This window comes from Malus domestica, chromosome 05, assembly GCF_042453785.1.
Source record: "Malus domestica chromosome 05, GDT2T_hap1".
Lineage (NCBI taxonomy): Eukaryota > Viridiplantae > Streptophyta > Magnoliopsida > Rosales > Rosaceae > Malus > Malus domestica.
In genome coordinates, this window is record NC_091665.1 from 18,707,403 (window position 1) to 18,732,030 (window position 24,628).

At 38.9% G+C, this 24,628-nt stretch overlaps 3 protein-coding genes across 3 annotated transcripts; 1 reads left to right on the top strand and 2 right to left on the bottom strand.

The window, feature by feature from the left end:
• Positions 1 to 2,238: 2,238 nt before the first annotated feature.
• LOC103436448 (uncharacterized) lies at positions 2,239 to 3,406 on the top strand. Its single transcript, XM_008374874.4, has 3 exons — positions 2,239 to 2,410; positions 2,800 to 2,921; positions 3,019 to 3,406. The coding sequence occupies exons 1-3, from the start codon at positions 2,351 to 2,353 to the stop codon at positions 3,260 to 3,262; spliced, it is 426 nt and encodes a 141-aa protein (XP_008373096.3). The 5' UTR covers positions 2,239 to 2,350; the 3' UTR covers positions 3,263 to 3,406.
• Positions 3,407 to 3,464: 58 nt separating this feature from the next.
• LOC103436447 (ADP-ribosylation factor 2) lies at positions 3,465 to 5,315 on the bottom strand. Its single transcript, XM_070822324.1, has 6 exons — positions 5,241 to 5,315; positions 4,857 to 4,997; positions 4,569 to 4,639; positions 4,267 to 4,386; positions 4,040 to 4,158; positions 3,465 to 3,859 (listed from the first exon to the last, which is right to left on the bottom strand). The coding sequence occupies exons 1-6, from the start codon at positions 5,284 to 5,286 to the stop codon at positions 3,769 to 3,771; spliced, it is 588 nt and encodes a 195-aa protein (XP_070678425.1). The 5' UTR covers positions 5,287 to 5,315; the 3' UTR covers positions 3,465 to 3,768.
• Positions 5,316 to 6,532: 1,217 nt separating this feature from the next.
• Positions 6,533 to 8,831, bottom strand: LOC139196645 (stress enhanced protein 1, chloroplastic). The gene is made up of 4 exons (XM_070823031.1): positions 8,466 to 8,831; positions 8,254 to 8,349; positions 7,505 to 7,680; positions 6,533 to 6,829 (listed from the first exon to the last, which is right to left on the bottom strand). Exons 1-4 carry the CDS (start codon positions 8,509 to 8,511, stop codon positions 6,725 to 6,727), a joined length of 423 nt encoding a protein of 140 aa, XP_070679132.1. The 5' UTR covers positions 8,512 to 8,831; the 3' UTR covers positions 6,533 to 6,724.
• Positions 8,832 to 24,628: the final 15,797 nt, after the last annotated feature.

The window sequence follows — 24,628 nt, forward strand, 5'->3', positions numbered from 1 at the left end:
TCACGATAGGTGGTAGTTAAATAATTGAGAAATTGTACTAAGAAAAGGGAATTTGGTCAATAACTTGAGTTTTAACCTTATGTTATGGAAATCAAATGTTGGCCATAAATTTTAATGTGAAGGATTAGGAAATTGAAGCTGTGAATCGAGATTAATGGTAGTTAACTAAACAAGAGTTTAGTTTGGGCCTATCACCGATAATATTCCTTGAAATTAGTATTTCGGGGGGTGGGTGTTACAAAGATGATGGGTTTTGGGTTGGTTTGGGGAGATTTTTGCAGAGAGGGATTTAGATTTGGATTTGGATTTTGCTGGGATGGGGTGGGTTTTGGGATGGGAGGGGAGGTGAAGAGAGTGGAGGAGAGGGAGGTGGTTGGGAGGTTCGGGAATGAGAAAATGGGTGGGGAGGGTTGCAGGGGAGCTGGGGGTAGGGTTAAGTTTTTTTTCTAGTATTAAATTTTTTTTGCCATGTGGCATCCACGTCAGCTCTTAACGAATCAAGGGATTGAAAATGTAACGGATGTATTATATTGAAATAAAATAGTACTTGAGGTATGAAAGGGAAATGTTTTGAAGATATTGTCTGAGATTGCAATAGACCTTAAACCTGAGGTGGTAAAGTGTAATTTGATAGAATGAAATGAAAATTTAAATAATTACAACTCCATAGTACTTTAAGAAACATTTTATAGAAATCATATGAATTTATTGTAAATTTAAAACACAATAAAAGTGTAAAACATATGAATGTAAAAAGCATTTGAACAACAATTTATAAAAAATAAAAATAAATAAATAAAAAGGAGAGAGCTAAAGGATGTGATGCATAAAAGTTGGGAGATGGGGCATCACATAATTTCTTAAAACATGTTGGGATGCTAGCGGTTCCAATTTCATTGGAAAGCAATTTAATAAAAACCCAAATATGAAAAGGTGAGACCACATGAGGTGGGAGTGAAGAGAGAGAAGCTTTTCTTCTTCTCTGTTTCTGTTAGAGCAATTATGGAAAGTTATATTTGAGCGTGTTGGGCCTTGTAATTCAGTTTGTATATAATTTAGGGCTTTTGTCCTTTTGGTTAAATTTGAAGAGTTTTTTGTTAAACAATATTTTAGGCTGGTTTTTTGTTAAAATAATCTCCATCCAAGCCCTTTTTATTAAAGTTCCTAAAAATATATTCCATGTGGCCTCCATCAAAGCTTGCAAAACGCGAGACCCATCTTCTCATGCATGCGAAGATTTCACGGCCAGCCATGGAAGTCCAAGATGGCTGAGTTCACAGCAGGTCCTCTCAAATGGAGAAGGTTGTTCCTTTGGCGTGAAAAGAAATATGAGGGGTGAGGATTAGATTATTGATGACATTTGGTATTTATACCCACAGACCCTCAAATCCATCAAAATCCTAGCAAATCCTTGGTATTTTCACTACACCTAGACATCTGCAAACTCATTTACAAATCCTAATTGACTATGCTTGGATTTTGATGGATTTTTAAAATCCTATAAAATCTTAATTTGACTACACCATGATTTCAAGATCTTTTAAAATGCAAAACTACACCCAAATTTCAAAATCCATTAAAATGCTATCAAATCCTAATTTGACTACTGCCCCCTTAAATTCATTTTGTCAAGAAACAAAAGCAACCTGCAAATGAGATAGCTTTAGGATCCCTAGAATCTTCCTATCATACATAACCTAAAAACTGAATTGGTTATCAAGCATATCATATAGTTTAGCTCATTAAAGGGCATTAACACTTACACATAAGGTCTTGAGTTTGATTCCTCTCTCCACTAATATCGCTTGCATCAAAAATGAAAAATTCTGGAGCAAGTTAAGATAAAAATTTTGGAAACAAATCTGTCATTTGGAGAAGAAAAACAAAGTGCCTTCACACGCAAGTAAGGAAATAAGAACTAAGCACATAGAGGTTGTCCCAAAAAGCCGAATATAAAACATGGCTTTGGACCCAAAGAAAAAGGGCTAAGAATCCAAGGAATTTGAAAAGGGAAAGGGCAACCTAGATATGCCTAAAATTGAGCGCTGCCAAAACGGCTAAGAACAATATACACATGCCTAAAATGGTTTGCTCTTACTCCATTAGAGCCAGTATAAATCCTCCCTTCACGAACAAACCAAGGTACAAAATACCAGCAACAAAAAATGTCCATAATACCTTGAGCTCTAAGCCGAAGACTGGTTTGAATTTTACAAGTTTACTGGCTTGACCGTGGGGGAGTTCCTTGAGCCACACCGGTGACCCCCTTCTTCTGAACTAGCGAAGTTTGCTCATAAATTTTGTCATATTTTAGAGGAGTGGAATAATATTTCAAGAAGCAAATTCAGACATGGGTGAAAATTCAGGTAAAGAAACCCTTGCCTCGAGTACAAAGAAGGGTTTTTTCAAGGTGAGAATTTAATTTTTCGTGGTGATCGTGGTTGGTAATTTTTTTAAGCATGATTGTTTGTTTGTGAATTTGCAACTGGAAATTATGATTTATTTGACATTTGCTACGGGGAGGGGAAATTTGAACTCGGATGCAAGGGGAGGGCACATTGCCTTTGGACAACCGGTCTTCACCCAGGTCTTCGAAAAATAGAGATATTTCAGTTTTCAAGTGAGACTGATTTCGGGTCGAATTCCCCCCCACCCCCCGGTGCTAGCAAGACTTTCACAAGGCATATTGTTTGTTGCAGTAACATGATTAGGTTTTTGGCATTCTTCAGATTTCTCCATTGTTTTACTTTTGAATAAAATCCATCATGTATGCTAATGAGTGAATTTCACTTGTACCAGAAGAAGAAATTTCATATCCGACGGAAGAAACTGAATGCATATGATATCTCTTCCCTCTCAGAGTTTCTGCCTGAGTTGAAGGATTCACTAGAACTAACTCCTGCTGCAAAGTTCAAGCTAATGTAAGTTTTCCAATTTTTTTATTCTAAAATATTTATTCTCAGTAGATCACGGAAACTCGGGGGGAATAATAGACTGATACTGTTACGTTTTCATCAGATTGAAGGAAGGAAAGCGTCTGAGTGCACTTGTTAATCATCCTGCTTTCCAGGCGGATCCGCTTGGTGCAATTTATCAAGACATAATAAGCACACAGCCTGCGGTGGATGAGAAACCGAATGAAAGGAACAAATGTGGAAGCAAGAAGAGGAATCAGAAGAAATCTGAGGCTCCAGCCGGGCACCAATCTATGGATTTTCATCTATCGACCTTGAACCGTGGAATTTCATCCATCCACCTTTGATGACTCTGTTGATTATATAGGTGCAACCAGGAAGCGAAATTTGAGCATAAAATCTTTTGTCTTTCTGGATTGGAACAATTTTTAATTGCAATTGTATCTTTGCCTCTTATTCCGAAAGATTAGATATTTTTCTTGGTCAGGCAACTTGAAATTAAGAGTAAATCGAATTTGATGTCAACATGCTTCAAATCCAAACCAAAAGGAGCAGACCAAAAATAACCTATCAACATTTATTCTGAGATTGTACTAATGAATACAGGTTACTTCATCAATACAGTAGTGAGTAGTGCTAACTGGGATTCTATACCTCCCCAAGACAGGAAGACAGGCTTGAATTTCCCTCATTTCGTAAACCGACCGGTTCTACTGAAGCTCCATTCGAACCAAATATGCAGGGTTTTGCAAAGAAATGATGTGTTCACTTTCCATTGCTAGCCAATTTGATTCCACTAAAATGTATCGAGTACGAATGTGAATGGTCTGAATGTTGTAGAAGCCCCCTTGCATCATGCCTTGTTATTGACAATATTATCAGATAGCCAATCAAGACCTTCATAGAGTCCTTGGCCAGTGGTGGCAGAAGTACTTTGGATGTACCTATGCAATAAAACTCATTAAAATTCCATTGAAAACTCAGAATCAATACGCGATCAGATTGTAACACGTTTGAGTCGCGTTACGTTGGCTTTTGTTTCAAGTTTCAGTAGCAGGTTTTTAAAATTAAGCAATCCCTTTTCTTCTAGCTACTTATGTACAGTAGAGAAGTTATACGCATACCAGAAACGATTCCGGAGTAAGTGCAGGGCAAGTTTATCAGCAACCTCAGAAGAACTCATAGCATGTGGAAGGTCTTGCTTATTAGCAAAGACAAGAAGTGTTGCATTGCTTAGTTCACTCTGCAAAAAGAGACAGCAATTATAAACCTCTTTCTTTCCTTTTCTTCAACACAGTTGTAATCCTTTTTGTAACAGGTATTGTATTCCTCACATATAAACCTCACAGACCTCACTTAAAATACAATGAAGCTCGTTGCGGGCTTCTGAGATTCTTTCCCTGTCAATGCTGTCCACAACAAATATAATGCCTTGAGTATTCTGAAAGTAGTGCCTCCACAAAGGCCGTATCTGGTGAGCAGCAAGGAGATGATGAACAGATTAGTTAGCGATCACAATACAAAGCTCCATAGAGTTTAATTGATCCATATTTAAACACATAATTGAATCAAAACCATTTCCAACTATGTCCAGAAATGTATAAAATCAGTCATCCTTGTGCGGACGGATAGAAGAGCGAAAGAGCTTGGTACCTTGTCTTGTCCACCAACATCCCAAATAGTGAAGGTAATATTTTTGTACTCTATTGTCTCCACATTGAAACCTGCTCCATAAAAGTGAAGGCAGTGTCATACTCTATGTAAACTGGTACATTTCAACACTACAAATACGCGTTAGTTCTTTAATAAAACAACTAACATCCTGCACGGAGAATTTTTTATCACAATATAGTGGCTCAAGTGTGTAAACCAAAGATAATTGAACTGCAACAGAATCATAAACCAAATGCTTCATCCAGGATGGATTTTAAGGATAAATACCGATGGTGGGTATGGTGTTAACGATGTCTCCAAGCTTCAGCTTGTAGAGGATGGTTGTCTTTCCTGAAGCATCAAGACCCACCATTAGAATCCTCACTCCATTCTTTGGGAAGAACCTCTTTGCAATTCGCGAAACCGCTCCTCCCATTCCAAAAACAGAAGTTCAACAAAGTTATTAGTAGAGTTTGAACAAGATTTAGAATCCGAGAAGGAAAATACATCAAGGGTTGCAATCAGTTTATGTACAAGCACAGGGAAAAAGATTTCTTGAGTTGAAAGCAAAAGCCCAGATGGGGCAATATTAGTGGTGGTTGATGCAAAAGGTGAAGAGAATATATTCTAAATTAGAAAAGAGGGAAAAGAAATTAATTATTTTAATTTTACCTGCAACAGGAATTGTTGGCATCATAAGGGAACATTGATGCAACATAAGTGGGCAGGGCCAATATTCTGTTGGCTTGTTTCCTGGAAATTACAAAGATAATATTTCAACTTTTGAAAAAAGCTTATATCCACTCATTTGTGTCTGCATCTAATTAAATTTTTTTTAAGATCCTTCTCACAAAGTATTACAACTGATGTTCCTTCTAGGTGAAAATATTTATTTTCCAAGTCAGTTTCTAATTAATAGGAATCTAACAACGCGATATTCTAATCAGTGTTTCAAAAAGCACATCTCAAGGTGTGCCTAGGCAGCCTTGGAGGCGGGGCTTCAACATTTTCGCTTATGTTTTGTGGGAATCGACGAAATACTCGCCTAGGCTTCGTGAGGCACGCCTAGGCGGTTGAGGAACACTTGAGGAGCACCTGAGATGTCCCTTTTTCATTTTTAAGTTGCAGAAATATGGAATTCTTTGAGTTGCAGAGTTTGCCTAGCAAACAAGATGAAGAAGCTAGGGTTTTTTTTTTCCTGACTTTTCATTTTTCTAAACTTTTTATTTCCCGCTTTGCTGACATTTATTATTGTAAGATCCCACATCACCCAATGGTCAGGATCCTGTAAGCCTTATATGTATATTCCCATCTTTACCTAGCACGACACCTTTTGGGAGCTCACTGACTTCGGGTTCCATTGGAACTCCGAAGTTAAGCAAGTTCGCGCGAAAGCAATCCTATGATGGGTGACCCACTGGGAAGTTCTTGTGTGAGTTCCCAGAAACAAAATCGTGAGGGCGTGGTTGGGGCCCAAAGCAGAGAATATCATGCTACGACGAAATCGAGTCCGGATGTGGTGGGGGCCCAGGCCGGGATGTGACAATTACCCTTCTTTGTTGATATTTATTACCCCACTGTCTTCCTTTCTCTTCACCTTTCGTTTTTCTATACTTTTTATTACCTCACTTTCCTAACATTTATTACCCCACTGTACTGATATACATTACCCTGCCATCTTCCTTTCTGTTCACTTTTTAGTTAAGAGTTTTTGCAAAGTATTATATTTTTTAAACATTATGTATAATATACATTAAAAAATTTAGGTCTCACTCCTCAAGCTTTCGCCTAGGCAGGGCTATCCAAGAAACACCTCACTCACACCTTCACCTTTAAAACATTGATTCTAATACACTCTAATTAGTGGTAAAGAGATTCAAACTTGGGTGCTAAGTGCGGGCACGCTGCCGGCCTACAACACATTTGCTTGCTATCCAGTCCAAACAGTTCACAAGCATTTCCACTATGAGAAAGTTAATTTTGCTTTAGGGAGCATGTCATCATTGAGATGGATAAATTATAATACATCCTTAACCTCAAGTATCGCCGAAAGTGTTGGCACTCTGACAAAATTACAGTGATGAACAAGTGTTGAATTTGGAATACATGTCAGTATTACAAACTATACAACAACTTCCAAGCAACCGAAACTGTTTTCACTTTTCTGAGCCGGATTGGAAGATGAAAACTGCTGTCAAAACTCCCACCAATGCTGTAACACCCAAGGCAGCTGTAGGTAGGGGGCTTGTAAGCCCAAAGTTCTGCACAATCACAACGGGAACTTAGTATAAATTGTACCTGTTGAGATTCGAGAATGATAACTCACAAAGAAGACGAGGAACAATGTCAAATAAAGCTCGATTTCATTGAGTTACATGGTAAATTGGGAAGCTTCTTTATACAGGAAAATCAAGCAAAGATCACAATAAATCAGGAATCATAATTATCGTCTGTCAGGTTCCTTATAACAAAAGGTCATAAGCAAGGAAGCAAAAGGCTCAATTGGTCAAGGAGCACAGCTGCAATGGATGGTCATTGTAACCCTGAGGCTTGGTGTGCATAGGAAGAACCCACTCAAATCGACAAGATTTTAACTGAGTTTGAATCCAAGTCTCTCGAGTATTAGAAAGTTTATTCTAACAATAATCTATAGATGGTACTTCTAATTGGAATTTCAGTAAGTTTCCTACCCTAGTAAACAACACTAGTAAACAACACTAAAAGCAAACATGAAGGATAACTTTTAGGACAATGCAAGATGCTAATTTCTTTGCCTCTCAATATCTTTTATATACTAGCTAAATCATCAATGGCACAAGTAAGCCAACGGTTCAACGAATGGAAACCAACACTAATTCCCATAAAAACGGATGCAACAGAAAGTAAATTGGAAATCTTGTTGGTTTGGATGTTAAAAGCCATGGCTTGTGTCATACCTCCAGAAGTCCCTTTCCGGTTGATACCTCAACGCCAATAGCCACAGCAAAGCCAATCATGGCGAGCCGGCCAAGCCATACATCCAAACCTCCCTCCTTGGTGCTTTGCTCACACCTTATGGAAATTGGCATCGATTTACATGCAGCATTCCTTTGTTGGTATGCTCTTTTAATAACTGAAAACAAAATCAAACATCAACTCTTAAGCAACTAAATACAGCAAACAAAAACCCAATAGTCCTAATACTTTCGAATTCGAGCCCTAGAGTATAAGCTTATGTGTCAATTAAACTCTACTCATACAAGAATCTGTAAACTTTGAGTTGTGTCAATTGGGCTACATTGCTCTTATTCCAAAAACTAAAAATTATTCCTGGTTCTTGAACTCTTTCCAGCAATGATTGATTTCAGGGTCCGTTCGATAACCATTTCAAATTTAATTTACATTTAAGAAAAGAAAACTGAAGCCACTTAAGCAGTAAGTTAGTAACTGTATTTCTTTAGTTTTTTTTTTTTTTAGTACATCGATATTTTACACAAAGGGGAGGGAGAGTTCAGTTAAGCTACACAATGGACAACATAATTTAGTATCGAATTTACCATCCACGAAATTCAAACCAAACCAAAGACTTCTCATTTTAACCAAAGACTTCTCATTTTAAGTGAAGACGAATACCAGGTTGTAAAAAAACAAAAAATGAAAACATCCCTTAAGAGTAACTAAGGAGAAAGAAGAGTCAAAGGCTTACTGAGAGGAGAACCAGAAGCAAAGGTCGCCCCAATTCTACCGGAATTAAAATGGGGAAGCCGAGCAGGACCTGCTGCTGAGCTAATTCCACTTGCAGCTGTTGAATTTATCAAACAAATTATAAATTTTGAAATTTCAATATTACAAAAGTAAATTCAATATTCAATGAGAGAGAGAGAGAGAGAGAGAGAGAGAGAGAGAGAGAGAGAGTACCTCTGATTGAAAGGGAGAGCGAGGCGGAGATTTGAGCTACAGCCATTTTTTGCAGGAGGGGAACGAGAGCTAAATTTGTGGAAATCGCAAAGTGGGTAGGGGAAGTTTTGTCACCGTACTTTTAGAAGGGTAAGGTGACACGTGTCGCCCAGGGAGACCGAACAATTCTGAAGCGGATAGAGTTTTGCTGATATAAGAAAATAGAAATGATAAAAACACATCCCCGGTTTAATCTTGACTTGTTTGATTTTTTTTAATATGATAAAAAAAAAATTAGCAGAAATATATGAGAAATAAAAAATAGCATGTGAAAGTCATCTCTCTACAAAATTACACAGGTTACTTAGGTGTTCTTACTAAATTTCCCCTAAACAAAACAATATTATGTAAAACCATCTCCAACATTTTGATTAAAATCTAAAAATTTTAACGCAGAAAATTTAGGTTTTAAACCAGAAATAATTTTTTTTCCTCCAACCCTTATAGGTTAAATTTTTAGCTCAAGATTATTAAAGAATGAATTTAGGCTAAATTGTTTTTTAAAGTAACTTTTTTTTTTAAATAAAAATTATGTAGACTATCCTAATTTAATTTTATGAATATTTTGATCTAAAATTATTTAGATTCCGATGAATATTGAAAAATCACTAAACTGACACCATAAAACTCATGGAACACTAGAAAAGGATATGAAACAATAAAAGAATATGAAACACATGAAACACCTGAAACAAATGTCAAACACATGAAACACAAAGGTTGGAGTAGGTCCTGTAATATGATCTTTTGTCATCTTGAAAAATTGGAAATGGGAAGAAACGGTTTTGGAAGATGGTAGAAAGAAAAATTGGAAGAATTGTAGAGAAAGGTGAACTTTGTGTGGATGTTTGAACAAATACATAGGTACTTATAGAGTTTTTGGGTGAATTTTGAATAATTTTGTAGTTGTTTTAGTTGTTAGATTTAATTTTGGGCCATTAGATTTTTTTTACTGTTACATGTGATCATATTGAATCTCAAACGTTAGGTTCAATGAAAATTAATATAAAACTAAAAATTAAATAAAGTTGAATTTGGACCGTTGGATCAAACAACGGTCTATTTATCATGGTCATCTAATCAAGCAAAGAGTCGTTGGGCTCATTTCACGTTGCCAATAAACCTAGCAAGGTTGTGTCCCCACCTTATTAGCGCCTCACTCGTTTGGCACATAGGTCGTGTCATTGTCTTGTGTCTTCCCTCTGCTAGCCGTGTCTACACGCACAGTGGCCAACCCACTAACCCATGCCTAAATCTTGGCCAGGATTTGCCCAAAAATCAATTTTTACCCAAAACTGACTTTTGGCCCAAGGATTGGAATGAGTGGGGGTAGAGGGTGTTTTAAATTTAAATTTTAGGTTCTAACCCAAGAATTAGAGTAGGCTTAAGAGTGAAAAAATAATTATAAGTTTTATGACAAAATACATCACGGAGTTTAATCGGATAAAAATCATTTACCTACCCACTAGGCACTAGCTACATTCTAACCTATTTTTTGTTGCAAATTTTGTTTGGTGCTCTTCTCTATAGAGTTACTAGACTATTGTATCATCATTTAACCATACAAACTTCATAATCAAAATTTTTTGTTTTTATTATTGTAAGATCCCCACATCGCCCGGGGGAGGGGAGGTGATGTGTCTTATATGTACATACCCACCTCCTTATAGTGAGATGCGTTTTGGGTGGAAACCCAAGAACAAAACCATAAGGGCGTGGCCCAAAGCAGACAATATCTTACTATGCGGACTGGGATGTGACAATTTGGTATCAGAGCCACTCCCCAACCAGAAGTGTGCCGACGAGAGGCCAAAGTGGACAATATCTTACTATGCAAACTGGGATATGACAATTTGGTATCAGAGCCACTCACCGGCCGGAAGTGTGTCGACGAGGGCGTCGGGCCCTTAAGAGGGGTGGATTGTAAGATCCCACATCGCCCGGGGGAGGGGATGTGATGTGCCTTATATGTACATGCCCACATCCCTATAGTGAGACGTGTTTTAGGTGGAAGCCCAAGAACAAAACCGTGAGGGCGTGGCCCAAAGCGGACAATATCTTACTATGCGGACTAGGATGTGACAATTATCTTTCTCTAAAACTTTTATTCGATTTAGAGGCTGTTTAGTCATTATATTAAACAAGAAATTAACGTTTCACTAAGAGAATATTACTTTGTACCATTATAATCGATTTGTTTGACATATTTGCTAAACATTTTCCAAATTGAATGAATTTTTTTAGAATAATCTTTAAATTGTGATAAATCAAATAAACAGTTTGTTATAAACTTCTTATTTAAGTGTGATTGTGTAAATCCTAGATTAGATTTGATACTAGTTATTCTTCCTTATTAGGACTTGTATTCCTTGGAGGAGAAGGATTCTTCCCTCCCTTATTACTATAAATAAAGACACTGCATGGGGGGAATAACACATCCTCTACACAACTCTACAAACACTTCTGTCTCTCTATTTTCTCTCCGTATCGTCGGCCTCTCTTTCTCCCTATGAAATTAAAATAAGCCAAAACATGTTATCAGGACGCTCCTACCGCTGCGCTTAGGAATCTGACATGAAAGTATTCTGCATCAAACCAGTTCATCAATATCATCACACAATCAGGTTCTTTCAAAACAACAGTTTTTATCTCAATATTTTTGCATCCTTGATAGCATGAACATTCACCATAATGTATGACCTAACTTGACGATTTTCGAATTTTAGATTCTACATAAATTGTGTATGCATTATATCCATAATTGTTGAATTATGTAAATTTGATATTGCCATAGATTGCATCACATATATGTCATGCATTGAATTATTTGATTGAATATGCATGCAATTGAGTTAGATCTATTAGCTGGAATTAAGGAAAAAAAAATTAAAAATTAGGGTTTCTCACAAAACCAAGGTTCTAAAAAACGCTAAGCGCTAGTCGGGCGGCGGGTTGGCGCATATCGCCTAGGCGGCTAGGCAAAGTCTAGGCAAATTTAGGTAAATTTCTTATATATCTTGTAAATAAGTGCATATTGACACTTAAAAAAATTATACTTGTATGAAATTCATGGATAAGATGATAAAAGAATGATAATATGCAAAAAGAGTATCCAACAAGTCCAAAATTGAAAAACACATTAAGCATATATGCCATATAACCATAGTGATGAGTATTGTAGGATGACACATGTACAATAAGTTCACAATTTAAAACCACATAAAATGCAAAATAGGAGGAAAATGAGGAAATATAGTAATGTAGATAAGAGAAAACAGCTCGGGTCACCACCGCACAAGGCCTAGTCTTTAGTACTTTAGTGAATTTAATAGAATGAAATAAGAATTCATATGGTTAGAAATCAATAGTATTTACAAAAATAGTGAATTTATAGTGCATATAAAGAGAAATGAAGGTATCAAATATATGGGTGTAGAAACATTTAATCATCAATGTAAAAAACATTAAAAATAAAATAGTAGGGAAGGAAACCGATATGCATAGAAGGGAGGGAGGTGGGGCACGAATCATAGTACACATTAATTATTAAGATGCTAGATGTTCCATTCCTAATGCATTTCAGTCAAATAGGATGCTAGCTGTCCCATTTTGATTGGACAGAAAATAAAAAAATGTTAAAAGCTAAACGGAGAGACTTAAGAATGGTCACGTGGGTGGAAAAGGAAAAGAGAGAAACTCAATTTTCTCTCTTCTTCTTCCTTTCTTCTTCACTGGAATTTAGAACGAAGAACACGACGGTGTTCTGCATTCTTCCCGACTAAGCCACCTTGGCCATCCAGTTGAAAACAGAAAAGGATTTAAAGCACCCAAACCGCCTAGGCCATCTAGTCGCCTGCCTAGGCGGCCCAACCGCCGCTTAGGTCACCTCGGAACCCACCTCACCCATTTCTTGATTTTTCTTCTGACTATAGGTTAATCTCGGTGGCCGGTTATCGCCTAGTGCCTAGGCGCCGCTTAGACGACCGCCTAGGCTGATTTTTAGAACACTGCATAAAACCCATCCCGTCACATCGTGAACCGCTGGCTTCCAAGACGTGCAGCGTCGAACCGCCATCCCAAGGCTTGCAGCATGCGTCATTGAGCTGAGCCGCAAGCCATAAAGCCGAGAGTCAGCAACTCTATCTCTCTCCCTGAAAACCAAATCGACGCCGTCTATGGCATTGTCCCAAAACCCATACTCGCCTCCAGACGAGCCACGACATTAACGCTAATTTCCATTGGGAATCATGAACTATAGCCATGTTTTGGGACAAAACCATCGTCTCTAACAATGATTATTGAAATTCCTGACGAATTTCATTGAGTTTTTTAGGATTTCAATTGGAAATCCCCATGGTTTTCACACCCAACGTCGAGAAATCAAATTTCTCTGTTCAAAATTGGGTTCCAAGTCGAACTTGTGCTTCCCCCGACCAAAATTAACCTAGAACACGGCTGCCAAAAGTGGCGGTGTTAGCCTCAACTCCGGCGACCTTACACAGCAACACTGGGATGTTCTTTAATCCTTACCCATACCCATCTAGGCCTGGCTAACCTTTGGTCCAAACACCAGCCCTTTGGGCTTTAGTGTTTTTTTCAGCCCACTAGATAGATTTGTTAATCTAGGCACACAAGGTTACAACCAATAATCTGCAGCCCAGCCTATACGCAACACCAGCCTGTAGGGCTATGGTGTCCTTACACTGGATCCTAGCCCTACGCTGGTGCATCCGTGTCCCCGCATGCACACTATCCCAGCTTGCAGATGGTGCATCGATGCACCTGCCCTACGTTGCATCTGATCAACGCCCTGTCTAGGCTCATGTTTTTTTTTTTTTACCCAGCCTATCTTCTGCCTTAGGCTTCCAACCCAAATTTTTTTTTGGGCCTGATCAATCTGTGCCTAACCCCAACCCAATATCTAGGCAGGAACTCATGGTTTCAATTTACTCAGCCCACCTTGGACTTTTGGCCTATTATTTTGGGCCCCGAATTTAAATGCCTATTTTTTTAGGCCTTATGGATATTTTAATTTTTTTACCCGCACTTTAATTTGGCCAGAAGTCCAAATAATTAATTCAATTATAATTTTATACTTGAAAATCTATTTGTATATTTTCTTGTTGCATATTTCTGTATATATATTTGTGTTTGAAAACCTAAAGTTTCTAGAAACATGCCTTGTTTGAAAACCAGAAGTTTTCCTTAAAAACATCACCCATGAAAACCCCGAAGTTTTTTCATGTAAATTTAAACCAATAAATGTCTATTAGAACCTGAATGTTCTACTCCTATGTGAATTGATTGATTTTTCTCCAGTACACTAACCACATTCTTGTCCATTTATTTTGTGATAGGGACATGTTGAATTTGAACTAACTTGACTTCACCATTTTAAAGGTCTTTGAAAGAAACTACCTCAAATGGGTCCAAGATGTGAAGCTCCACCTCACCTCAAAGAATTTATGTCCCTCCATTAAAGATGAGATGGACAACCCGGTTGGTGAAGCTGAGAAAGCCACTGCCATGATCTTCATCCGAAGACACATTCATGATGCACTGTAAATTGAGTACCTTGCTAAGGAAGATCCACGAGCATTTTGGATCGCTTTGGCTAATTGCTTTAATCACCAAAAAGACATCTTTTTGCCTGAAGAAAGACATGACTGGCAGCATCTGTGCTTCTAAGACTTTAAGTCTGTGAATGAATGTAATTCTGAAGTTTGTCGAATTTGATCTCTTCTCAAGTTTTGTAACGAGAATTTGACCTAAGAGAATCTCCTGAAAAATACCTACTCGACCTTTTCTGCTACTAATATTGTCCTGCAGGAATAATATAGGGCTCAGAAGTTCACTAAGTTTTCGGTTTTGATCTCTGTTTTATTTCTTGCTGAAAAGCAGAATCAGTTATTAATGAAAAATCATCAAGCTTGACCTATTGGGGCGACTGTTGTGCCTGAAGCACACTATAACACAACCAAAGCACAAAACATTAACATAGGCGTGGTAGGGATGGCCAAAAGCCACCCCATCAAGGTCAACAGAGCCAAGGCCTATCAAAGGTAAGAAACTGAGCTCAGAAATGCCCTAACCTCACTCTCAATACCTCAAACTTCAAGAATAAGGGTAAAGCACCTAAAACCATGGATACAAACATATGTTACCGCTATGGTTCAAATGACCATTGGTCCCATGTTTGCCGTGCTCCCCAGAAGATTGTAGCCGAATATCATTCTCGTTGTAAGAAGTTTGAATCAAACTTTATGCAAGTGGATGAACCGGTGAGTATCAAGATGAAGGTTTCTGACTTTCAAGAGGCTACTACCCCTATAGAAGATTAGAATCTTAGACATACACTATTTTTAATTAAATTTTAGGACAATAGGGCTGAATTCCACATAGTGGCCAAACTACCTCTCTTGTTTTTTTGTTTAAGTTTGAATAATTTCCCATTAGTTTGGATTATTTGTTGGTGATTTGTTTTTGGATATTAAGTTTTTTTAATTACCATCCTTGAATACTTAAATTATTTTGAATGGATATTTATTATTAGAACTTTTATGCATGTGACCGATTCAAATTAATTTTTATTTATAGGTATGACTAGTGGGAAAGGTAGTTGTTTGGCAAATAGTGCAACCGTGCACACCGTTTGAATGCATCTATTTCACTAACTTCATACCTAAGAGTGCACCTCTGACAACCCTCTTAGGCTCATCTAACATGATCAAAGGATACTGTAAGGCACGTATAATGTTGTCCAATGGTACAGTCTTGACCATTGATGAGGCACTTTATTCTCTACGTTCCAAAAGAACGTTGCTGAGTTTCAAGAACATTAGAGATAATAACTATCACACTAAAACCTATGTAGAAAATGGAGTTAAATTTATGTGCATCACTTCCTACGAATATGGCCAGAAGCATATTGCAGAGAAGATGGAGCATATCTCGAGTGGTCTATATACTACGACCATACGCCCTATAGAAAGCCACTATATGGCCAGCCCTACCTTTGGGACCACGGACAAAATTACACTTTGGCATGATCATTTGGGACCCTCTAGATGAACAGCAATGCGCCATATCCTCATCATACGGGTATCCACTAACACAAAGTTTAGGTTCGATTTAAGGAATCATGTGTCAAACCTGTTCCATGGGAAAACTTATTATTAAGCCCTCTTATGACAAGATTAATTTGAATCCTCCTACTTTTCTACAAAGGATTCAGAGGGACATTTGTGGACCAATTCACCCTCCTTGCGGACCATTTAGATATTTTATAGTTTTGGTTGACGCTTCCACACGTTAGTCACATATATGCCTGTTGTCCACAAGGAACGCTGTATTCTCCAAATTGTTGGCTCAGGTTATCAAGCTCTGGGCTCACCACCCTGATTATCCAATTAAATCTACTCGATTAGATAATGCTAGAGAATTCACATCTAAACTTTTGATGACTATTGCATGTCGATTGGGGTTGAAGTTGAACATCCAGTACCTTATGTTCATACCCAGAACGGCCTGGCAGAGGCATTCATTAAGCGCTTACAAATAATTTCTCGATCGTTGGTCATACGTACTAAGCTCCCGATCGTTGCTTGAGGCCATGCAATATTGCATGCACCCATGTTGGTCCGCCTGAGGCTTGTAGCAACCCAACCATATAGCACCATTCAAGTTGTTACCAGATATGAACCTGACATATCGCATCTACCCGTTTTGGTTGTGCGGTCTATGTGCCAATTTTGCCGCCCTTATGTACAAAAATGGGGCCTCAATGAAAGATGAGAATCTATGTCGGATATGATTATCCTTCAATCATTTGTTACTTAAAACCTTTAACAAGCAATATGTTTACCGCTTGTTTTGCAGATTGTCACTTCTATAAGACAGTCTTCCCATCATTAGGGGGAGATAAGAACGTCAACATTCTTGAAGAACAATGCGAATTATCGTGGACAACTCATACTTTGTCTCATTTAGATCCCCGTATCACTCAGTTTGAAACTGAAATGGAGTGCATATTAGATCTTCAGAGTGTAGCTCAAAGCATGCCAGATGTTTTCACCGATCTAACATGAGTGACAACATCATATATTACAGCTACAAATGTGCCTGCAAAGATGGATGTACCAAATGTACGACGGATTTCCCCCTTGGAGGCCCGGGACACCACTTTGGTCGATCCACGTACATTAGTGGCGAGCCAATCCTCTGCCCCTACACAACAGCGTGGCAAACCACTTAGTTCAAAGGATTCACACTCCTGGAAGACGAAACCCACAGCACAAGCTCCTCTTGAGCCTACCGTGAATCCGACTATCATCTACTCATTATATCCAACTCATGAGGAAATTCTAGATTACGAAAGCGCCCTTAAAGAGATGAATCCACCTTTCGAGAATCATGAGATTTCATTCCATTATGCTAGCTTGGATGATGTTTTGTGTAGAAATGAGATTGTCATCAATGATGTATTAGCATATGTAGTAGCTATTGAGATCATGTTGAGCAATGACATTGAACCCCGTTCCATTGATGAATGTCGATGTAGAACTAATTGGTCAAACTGGAAACAAGCAATCCAAGTCAAACTTGATTCACTTGCGAAATGTAAAGTGTTTAGACTTGTAGCTCTTACTCCTCTACATGTGAAGCTCATTGCCTATAAGTGGGTTTTTGTTCGAAAACGTAATGAGAATAATGAAATTTTGCATTACAAAGCTCGTCTTGTTATGCAAGGCTTCTCACAATGCCTTGGGATTGACTACAACAAAACTTATTCACGGGTTATGGATGTGATTACTTTTTGTTACCTTATTAGTTTGGTAGTTTCCAAAAAACTAAGTATACAACTGATGGACGTAGTAACTACGTATCTCTATGGGATCTTGATACGAAGATTTATATGAAAGTTCCTAAAGGACTTACATTGACTGGATTAAATATTTCCAAACCCCAGAACACGCTCTTGATTCGACTAAGGCGTTCACTATACGGTTTGAAGCAATTCGGAAGGTATAACTGTTTGAGTGAGTATTTGACTAGTCAGGGATATGTAAACAACGAACTATACCGTTACATGTTTATTAAGAAGTCATATTTCAGTTTTGCAATTGTTGCAGTTTATGTCAACGATATTAACCTTATCGGAACTCCTGAAAAGCTCGAGAGAATTGCAGTGCACATTAAGTAGGGATTTGAGATGAAAGATCTAGGAAAGACTTGATGCTATCTCGGTCTCGAGATAAAGCACCATTCAGATGAAATTGTATTACATCAATCAAACTACACCCAGAGGTGTTATGCCGTTTTAATGAGGATAAAATGAAGTCTTCGAGTACTCCTATAGTCGTTTAATCGCTAAATGCAAAACGAGATCCTTTCCATCCGAAAGAGATGATGAAGAGGTTTTGGAGTCTAAAGTTCTTTATCTAAGTGCGATAGGCACTTTATTGTACTTAGCTCAATGCACTAGACCTGACATCTCATTCGATGTTAATCTTTTCGCAAGATACAGTAATGCACCAACACACAGACACTGGACTAGTATTAAAGACATATTTCGTTACCTTAAGGGTACTATGGATTTGGGCTTGTTCTATCCTTACGAATCCGCGACTGATAAGGCACCTCCTTATCTCAAATCGATTCTCGCCTTGTTGTTTATGCTGACGTAGGATACTTATCAGACCCGAAAAATGCTTGTTCTCAACGGGTTATGTCTTTACTCATGGAGGCACCGCAATCTCTTGGAGGTCAACTAAACAGACCTTAGTTGCCACTTCATCTAACCATGTTGTAATTCTTGCCTTACATGAAGCAACTCGGGAATGCTTCTGGCTGAAGGCAGTTGTGGGCCATATTCGAAGCTCCTGTGATCTTTACCCTGTCATTGACATCTTGACGATGATCTATAAAGACAACACAGCATGCATCGAACAACTCAAGAAGGGTTACATCAAAGAAGACAACACCAAGCACATTACACCGAAGTTCTTCTTTTCACATCAATAGCAAGAGCATCAGAAGATTGAAGTCATACAAATCCGTTCACAAGACAATCTGCCTGACCTCTTCACCAAAACACTACTGAAGGTGACGTTTCAGAAGCTTGTTCAAAGAATTGGTATGCGTAAACTTTTTGAGTTGTAACATAGTTAGTTCTCTTAGGAATTATGTCGAACTCAGAGGGAGTATCCTGAAGTATACTTACTTGATCTTAATGTACTATTTTTCCTACGATTAGGAGCATTTTTCCCTTTGGGTTTTTGCTACTGAATGAGGTTTTGATGAAACACCCACCTTGGGTTGATCATATTCCTAATGACGTCCCGTGGACGTTTCATTTGATTTTGCATTTTTCACGCATTTTTCCTTAGACTAAGGGTTTTTGTCCCTACTTGGGTTTTACCATAGCTGTTGGGTTTTTTGTGAAACTTAGTTCCTTATACAAGTTCCTACTTTACTTTGAGACTAACGTGTTCCTAGAATCAGTGTCGATGAGTCGACTTCCTCAACTCTACATGATACCGAATCTACTTGAGTATTTACACACTCAAGGGGGAGTGTTATAAACTTAATATTTAAGTGTGATTGTATAAATCCTAGATTGGATTTCATACTAGTTATTTGTCCCTATTAGGACTTGTATTCCTTGGAGGAGAAGGATTATTCCATCCCTTATTACTATAAATAAAGGCATTGCGTAAGGGGAATCACACGTCCTCTACACAACCCTACAAACACATATCTCTTTATCCTCTCTCTGTATCGTCGGCCTCTCTCTCCCTATCAGATTGGAATTAAAATAAGCCACAACATAGTTGAAATTATCATTAACGTCACATTAGTGAAAAATGCGAACTTTCTCATCATCAGAAATGAGGGAAATTTTGTTCAAAATATAGTATGTTTGAATGTTTTTCTTTCTACCTAAAATATAATATTATCCGATATTTTTCTTTTTTTTTGGTAAACTGGAATCCATAAAAACCAGGGCAAAGATGCCAGAAAGATACACAGAAAGCTTACAGCAAGGCAAACAGCTGAAAAACATCATAAACAAGTGGGTATGTGAGGGGTCCAAGAGTTGAAGATGCCGCACCAAATGCTAAAAACGTCACCACTCACACTACCGAGGGGGTTTAGGCAAGGCATGGGAGTCCATCATTACATAGTACATGAACAAAGGAAGATGGGGGTGGATCAACCCAAATAACATCACACATCTCCCTACATTGTCTTGACGCCATGAAGTCCGCCGCACGATTAGCCAATCTTGGGATCCAAGACTAACGACAAGTTTGAAAAGTATCCCCCAATCTTTTGCATTTCATGAGAATGGGAAAGGCTTCCCAACTGCCAAGAGTTGGCATATTCCTGAGGCTAGCAATAAAATCCAACGAATCAGACTGAATAATCACGAAAGTCCAACCCCGGGAGATACCCAACTCACACTATGGAGAATCGCCTTTACCTCCACCACAGCTACATTATTTGCATTAATCTTGTATCTACATGCTGCCATGAAATTCCCTTTCGTATCTTGAGTAACCACACATGCAAAACCAAATCTCAAATTTGGCATCTAACTGGCATCCACGTTGATTTTTATAAACTCCAGACAAGGCGGAGTCCACTAGACCGCATCAGCGGCTGGGTTGCTGAGCCGAGAGGTGTTGATTAATGAGCTCGATGCTTCAGTGAAGGCAACTGCCATGTTGGAAATTGAGATAACAACCTGTCTTGGGTTAACCGAAACTTGATTGAAAAGCACATTGCATCTGGCCTTCCAAATTTACCAACATGTGAAGTCGATATTGGAAATCTTCATGTTAACCTTTGGCTTAAACCCTCCAGCAATCCCAAATATGTCTATGAGCCAATCTGCCCAAGTAGTAATCTGATCTCGGTTAATTTTCAAGTTGAGAGCACCACCAAACCAAACCAATTCTACCTCAGGACATAGGATGAACAAGTGCTCCACCAACTCCTCGTGAGTATTACATAATGGGCATACATGTGATTACGCTGATCTTCTATTGAATAAATTCTCCATGGTTGCAATGGCTAATGAAGGGATTTCCACATGAAACACCAAATTTTTGGTGTTGTTTGCAATTTCCAGATAACCTTCCAAAGAGAGCTGGGAATGGAAGCAGAGGATGATGGCTAGGGGCTTCCAGGAGTTGGTCTCTTAGAAACAACCCAATGGTATCCCGATTTGACAGAAAAAATTCCCTTTTTTTCAAATGGTCACACCAACCTGTCCTGAAGTTCCGGGTCACCTATCAAAACCTCGAGCATCGCACCATAATCCTCTTCTGATACAATTGGTTGTAAGAAGTCAATGTTCCATTCACCATTCTCTAGACATATTAGTTAGTTCACCCTGGTGTTGGGGTTGACTCTTACCTCTCCCTTCGGCTTTGGTCGTCCCAAAGTGAATGGAAGGAATCCATTTATCGATCAAAACTCCCATATCTCTACCATTCATAATCTACCAATGTGCTCCTCCAAGCAATATATCTCGTTTCGCATTGAGGAGCGAGCAATTGGGGAAATAATGTGCTTTAAAAACCTCAACCCACTTAGAGTTCGGCTCATAAATTAATCTCCAACATTGCTTTGCCAAAAGGGCATCATTAAAATCCACAAAATTTCTTAACCCAAGCCCTCCATCAGCTTTTAACCTGCACAGTTTCTCTTTAGATACTCAATGGTTCTGGTGTTCTCTTTTTGTTTGCCCCCACCAAAAGTCAGCTATCATAACATCTAACTCCTTACAGAATGTCGTGGGGAATTTAAAAAGGTTCATCAGATATGCCAGAATAGCTTGTGCCACAACCTTGATCAACACTTCTCTTCATGCAGCTGATATAGTAAACTTCTTCCAACCTTGTATTTTCCCCAATAGATGCCCTGTCACATAAGCCAGCCCACATTTCTTTGATCGACCCTGAAGCTGGAACTCCCAGGTACACCCCGGGGTTTTCCACCTTTTCCATTCCCAGAATACCAGTTAACTCATCTGCCAAAACCACTGGTACATTTCTTCCGAAGAACACATTTGACTTATATAAGTTAACTTGTTGCCCCGACACAGAGCAATACTCATCAATTATTCGAACAAGATTTTTGCAATTATCTTTCTCCGCCTTTAGAAAAATAAGTGTATCATCCGCAAAAAATAAATGAGATATGACCAAACCATTATGGTTCATTTGCACCCCTTCAATTTTCTTCGTCTCACTTGCCTACTACATAAGTAATGATAATGCCTCACTCACCAATAAAAATAAGTAGGGGACAAAGGGTCTCCTTGACGAAGGCCTCATGAAAGAGCAAATTTAGAGCCAGGTTAACCATTGAGGAGAATGGCCAAATTCACTGATGATATACATCTCATAATGAGATTTTTCCATCTATTATCAAACCCCATTTTTTCCATCACCGTCATTAAGAAATCCCACTCAACACGGTCATAAGCTTTATGCATATCCAGCTTGATTCCAAGTTTGAACTTCCTTTTTGTTTTCCTCAGCTTGAGAAAGTGGAATATCTCGTGCGCGATACCAATGTTATCTTGAATTTGTCTTCCTGCTACAAACGCATTTTGCGTTGTGGAGATCAAGGTTGGCATAAGTTGCTTTAGCCAGTTTGCCATCACCTTTGAAAGAACCTTGTATGAGTAGTTGGACAAGCGGATATGGCAGAACTGATTTACATTTTCCTGGTTTTGTACCTTGGGGATCAACACCGCATGAGTAGCATTCAGGCAGTTGGGGTTCTGTCTACCATTCATCAAGTCTTCAATTAACTCATTCATATCCTTCACAATGATATCCCAGTAAGAGTGGTAGAATATACCCTGAAAACCATTGGGACTTGGGGGCTTCAGACCCCCATCTTTAAAGTTACATCCTTAATTTCCTCCACCGAAACCAACGTTGTGAGGGTCTCATTCATCTCCTCTATGACTTTGGGGGTGATGCAATCCAAAACTAAACCCCACTCCCTCTATCTTATCGAAGTAAATAGGTTGATTAAATGGATGTCAATGATGCTCCGAACCACTCGTGGGTTGTCAACCCATTCCCTGCTACCATCCTTTAGATAAACTACTTTGTTCTGCCTTCATCTTTGCATAGTGGATTGATAGAAGAATGAAATATTGGCATCCCCCACTTGTAGCCATTTTATTCTTGACCTTTGTCGCCAGAAGCTTCTTGACTCCACAACCGGTCCACCCTTTTCATAAGCATTTCGATCTCGTGAGCATTGCCTCCTCAATCCTCTTCAAGTGACCCAAGTTTCTCCATCATCTCCTCAATTTGTCTACCCCTTTGTTTGAATTTTCCTCTACTCCATCTTAACAACTTATCACGGTAGTCGTTAATCTTCTGATTCTAGCTATTCATACCCATACTATCTCAATTCCACCTCACCTCCCAACTCCTTTTTACTACCTCAACACAATCAGCTTCCTTGGCCCAGAAAGCCTCAAATCGAAAGATTTTCTTCCTTCTCACCTCATTCGGTTCACACTGGACCAAAATAGGGCAATGGTTAGATCCCAGCACTGTGCCATGAGTGGCAATGGTGTTTGGCCATAATGACTACCAATGTCTGTTAACTAACCCCCAATCAAGTCAAGCTTCTACCAATTGCCCATTTCTCGTCATCCATTTTACTCATGAAATCCTCTAAGTACCGAGTTCTATTGTATCTCACTTTTACTCCACCCAACTTTTCCCAATCCCATAATAATTCATTAAAATCACCTCCACATATCCGAAGGATATTTTCTGGGCTAAATTTCTGAATTATCCCTCTCCAGTAAGAAGTTCCATAAACTTCTGTGAATCGAAAAACACCATAGGAGTCACTGAAACTGCATCTAGCATCAATAAAGTGTTTCGAGGATTCCATTACTTCCACTGTGATTGAATCTTCCCACCATAGACTCAAGCAACCTGCTCTCCCTACCGAATCCACATTGAAACCATTCAAATACCATATACACCGCCTCACACCTACGATTCTATGATCATTCATTTTCATTTCCGATAGAAAGATCATAAAGGGCCTATATTTCCTGATGAGCCCATGTAAGGCCCGAACTACCACGTCCTAACCAAGACCACAGCAGTTCCAAAATAGATGTATCATGGCAAATGTACGAATGTTGAAGGCCAGCCACCACCGCCCCGAGATTGACTTATCGCTTCCTTTTCTACCAAGGACTTCTTCCTCACCGCAGAAATATCCTCCATGTAGTCCCACATATCTTGATACTCTATCAGGATTTCCTGCAGTTTCTCTCCTCCGCATAGATTGTTCTCTCCATCATCAAGCATCTGTCCCTTATGCTCATCCTTCTCAACTTCTCTGCGGCTCTCTCTTTTCTCTTCTTTGTGCTCCTATTAATCTCCTCACATTTGGCTTTCTTCTGTGATGAGTGCATCATCTCTTGCTCTTATATATCCATCTCTCTTCTAAAGCTACTTCCCCTCCCCATCTCATGGCAACCCGTATAGCTCTCCTCAAATGTCCCCTCTATAACTAGCTCCTCCTTCTACTTTGCAAGTTGTGTGTAAGTTCCCGTCAAGGGAGCTGTCACCCTCTCTCCACCTAGATTCATATTCTCCTCTTGTATTTCTTCAATTGTAACGGTTGGCTTTTTTACTATGCCATCTTTTTCCTTTTCCTTTTTCCTTCATAACCACCATCGATTCTTGAGTTTCACTATCCTTGGTCCGTTCCAAGTTGTCATTCTCATGTGCATTTTCCTCCTTTTGCTGCTGATTAGACCGGGTTCCTACCCTTACCCCACCCGCCCATCATCTTTCTTCCAATGTAATCGCCAAGGGTTTAGGTGTCTCCACATACTCACGAATAAGAGACGCTTTCGTCCAATCCCCGTACCTAACTGCACCTCCTTTTGTTGGTTCAAATGAACACTTATTGTTCGAATGTCCAATCCTTCCACACCTATAACAAAAGTCTTATAGCCTTTCGTAGCAAAACTCAATCTATGTATCACTGTGATTCTTTCTTGGAAGACAACACCTATTAGTGAAAGGGTTTGCCGTGTTAATTATTACTTTCACCCT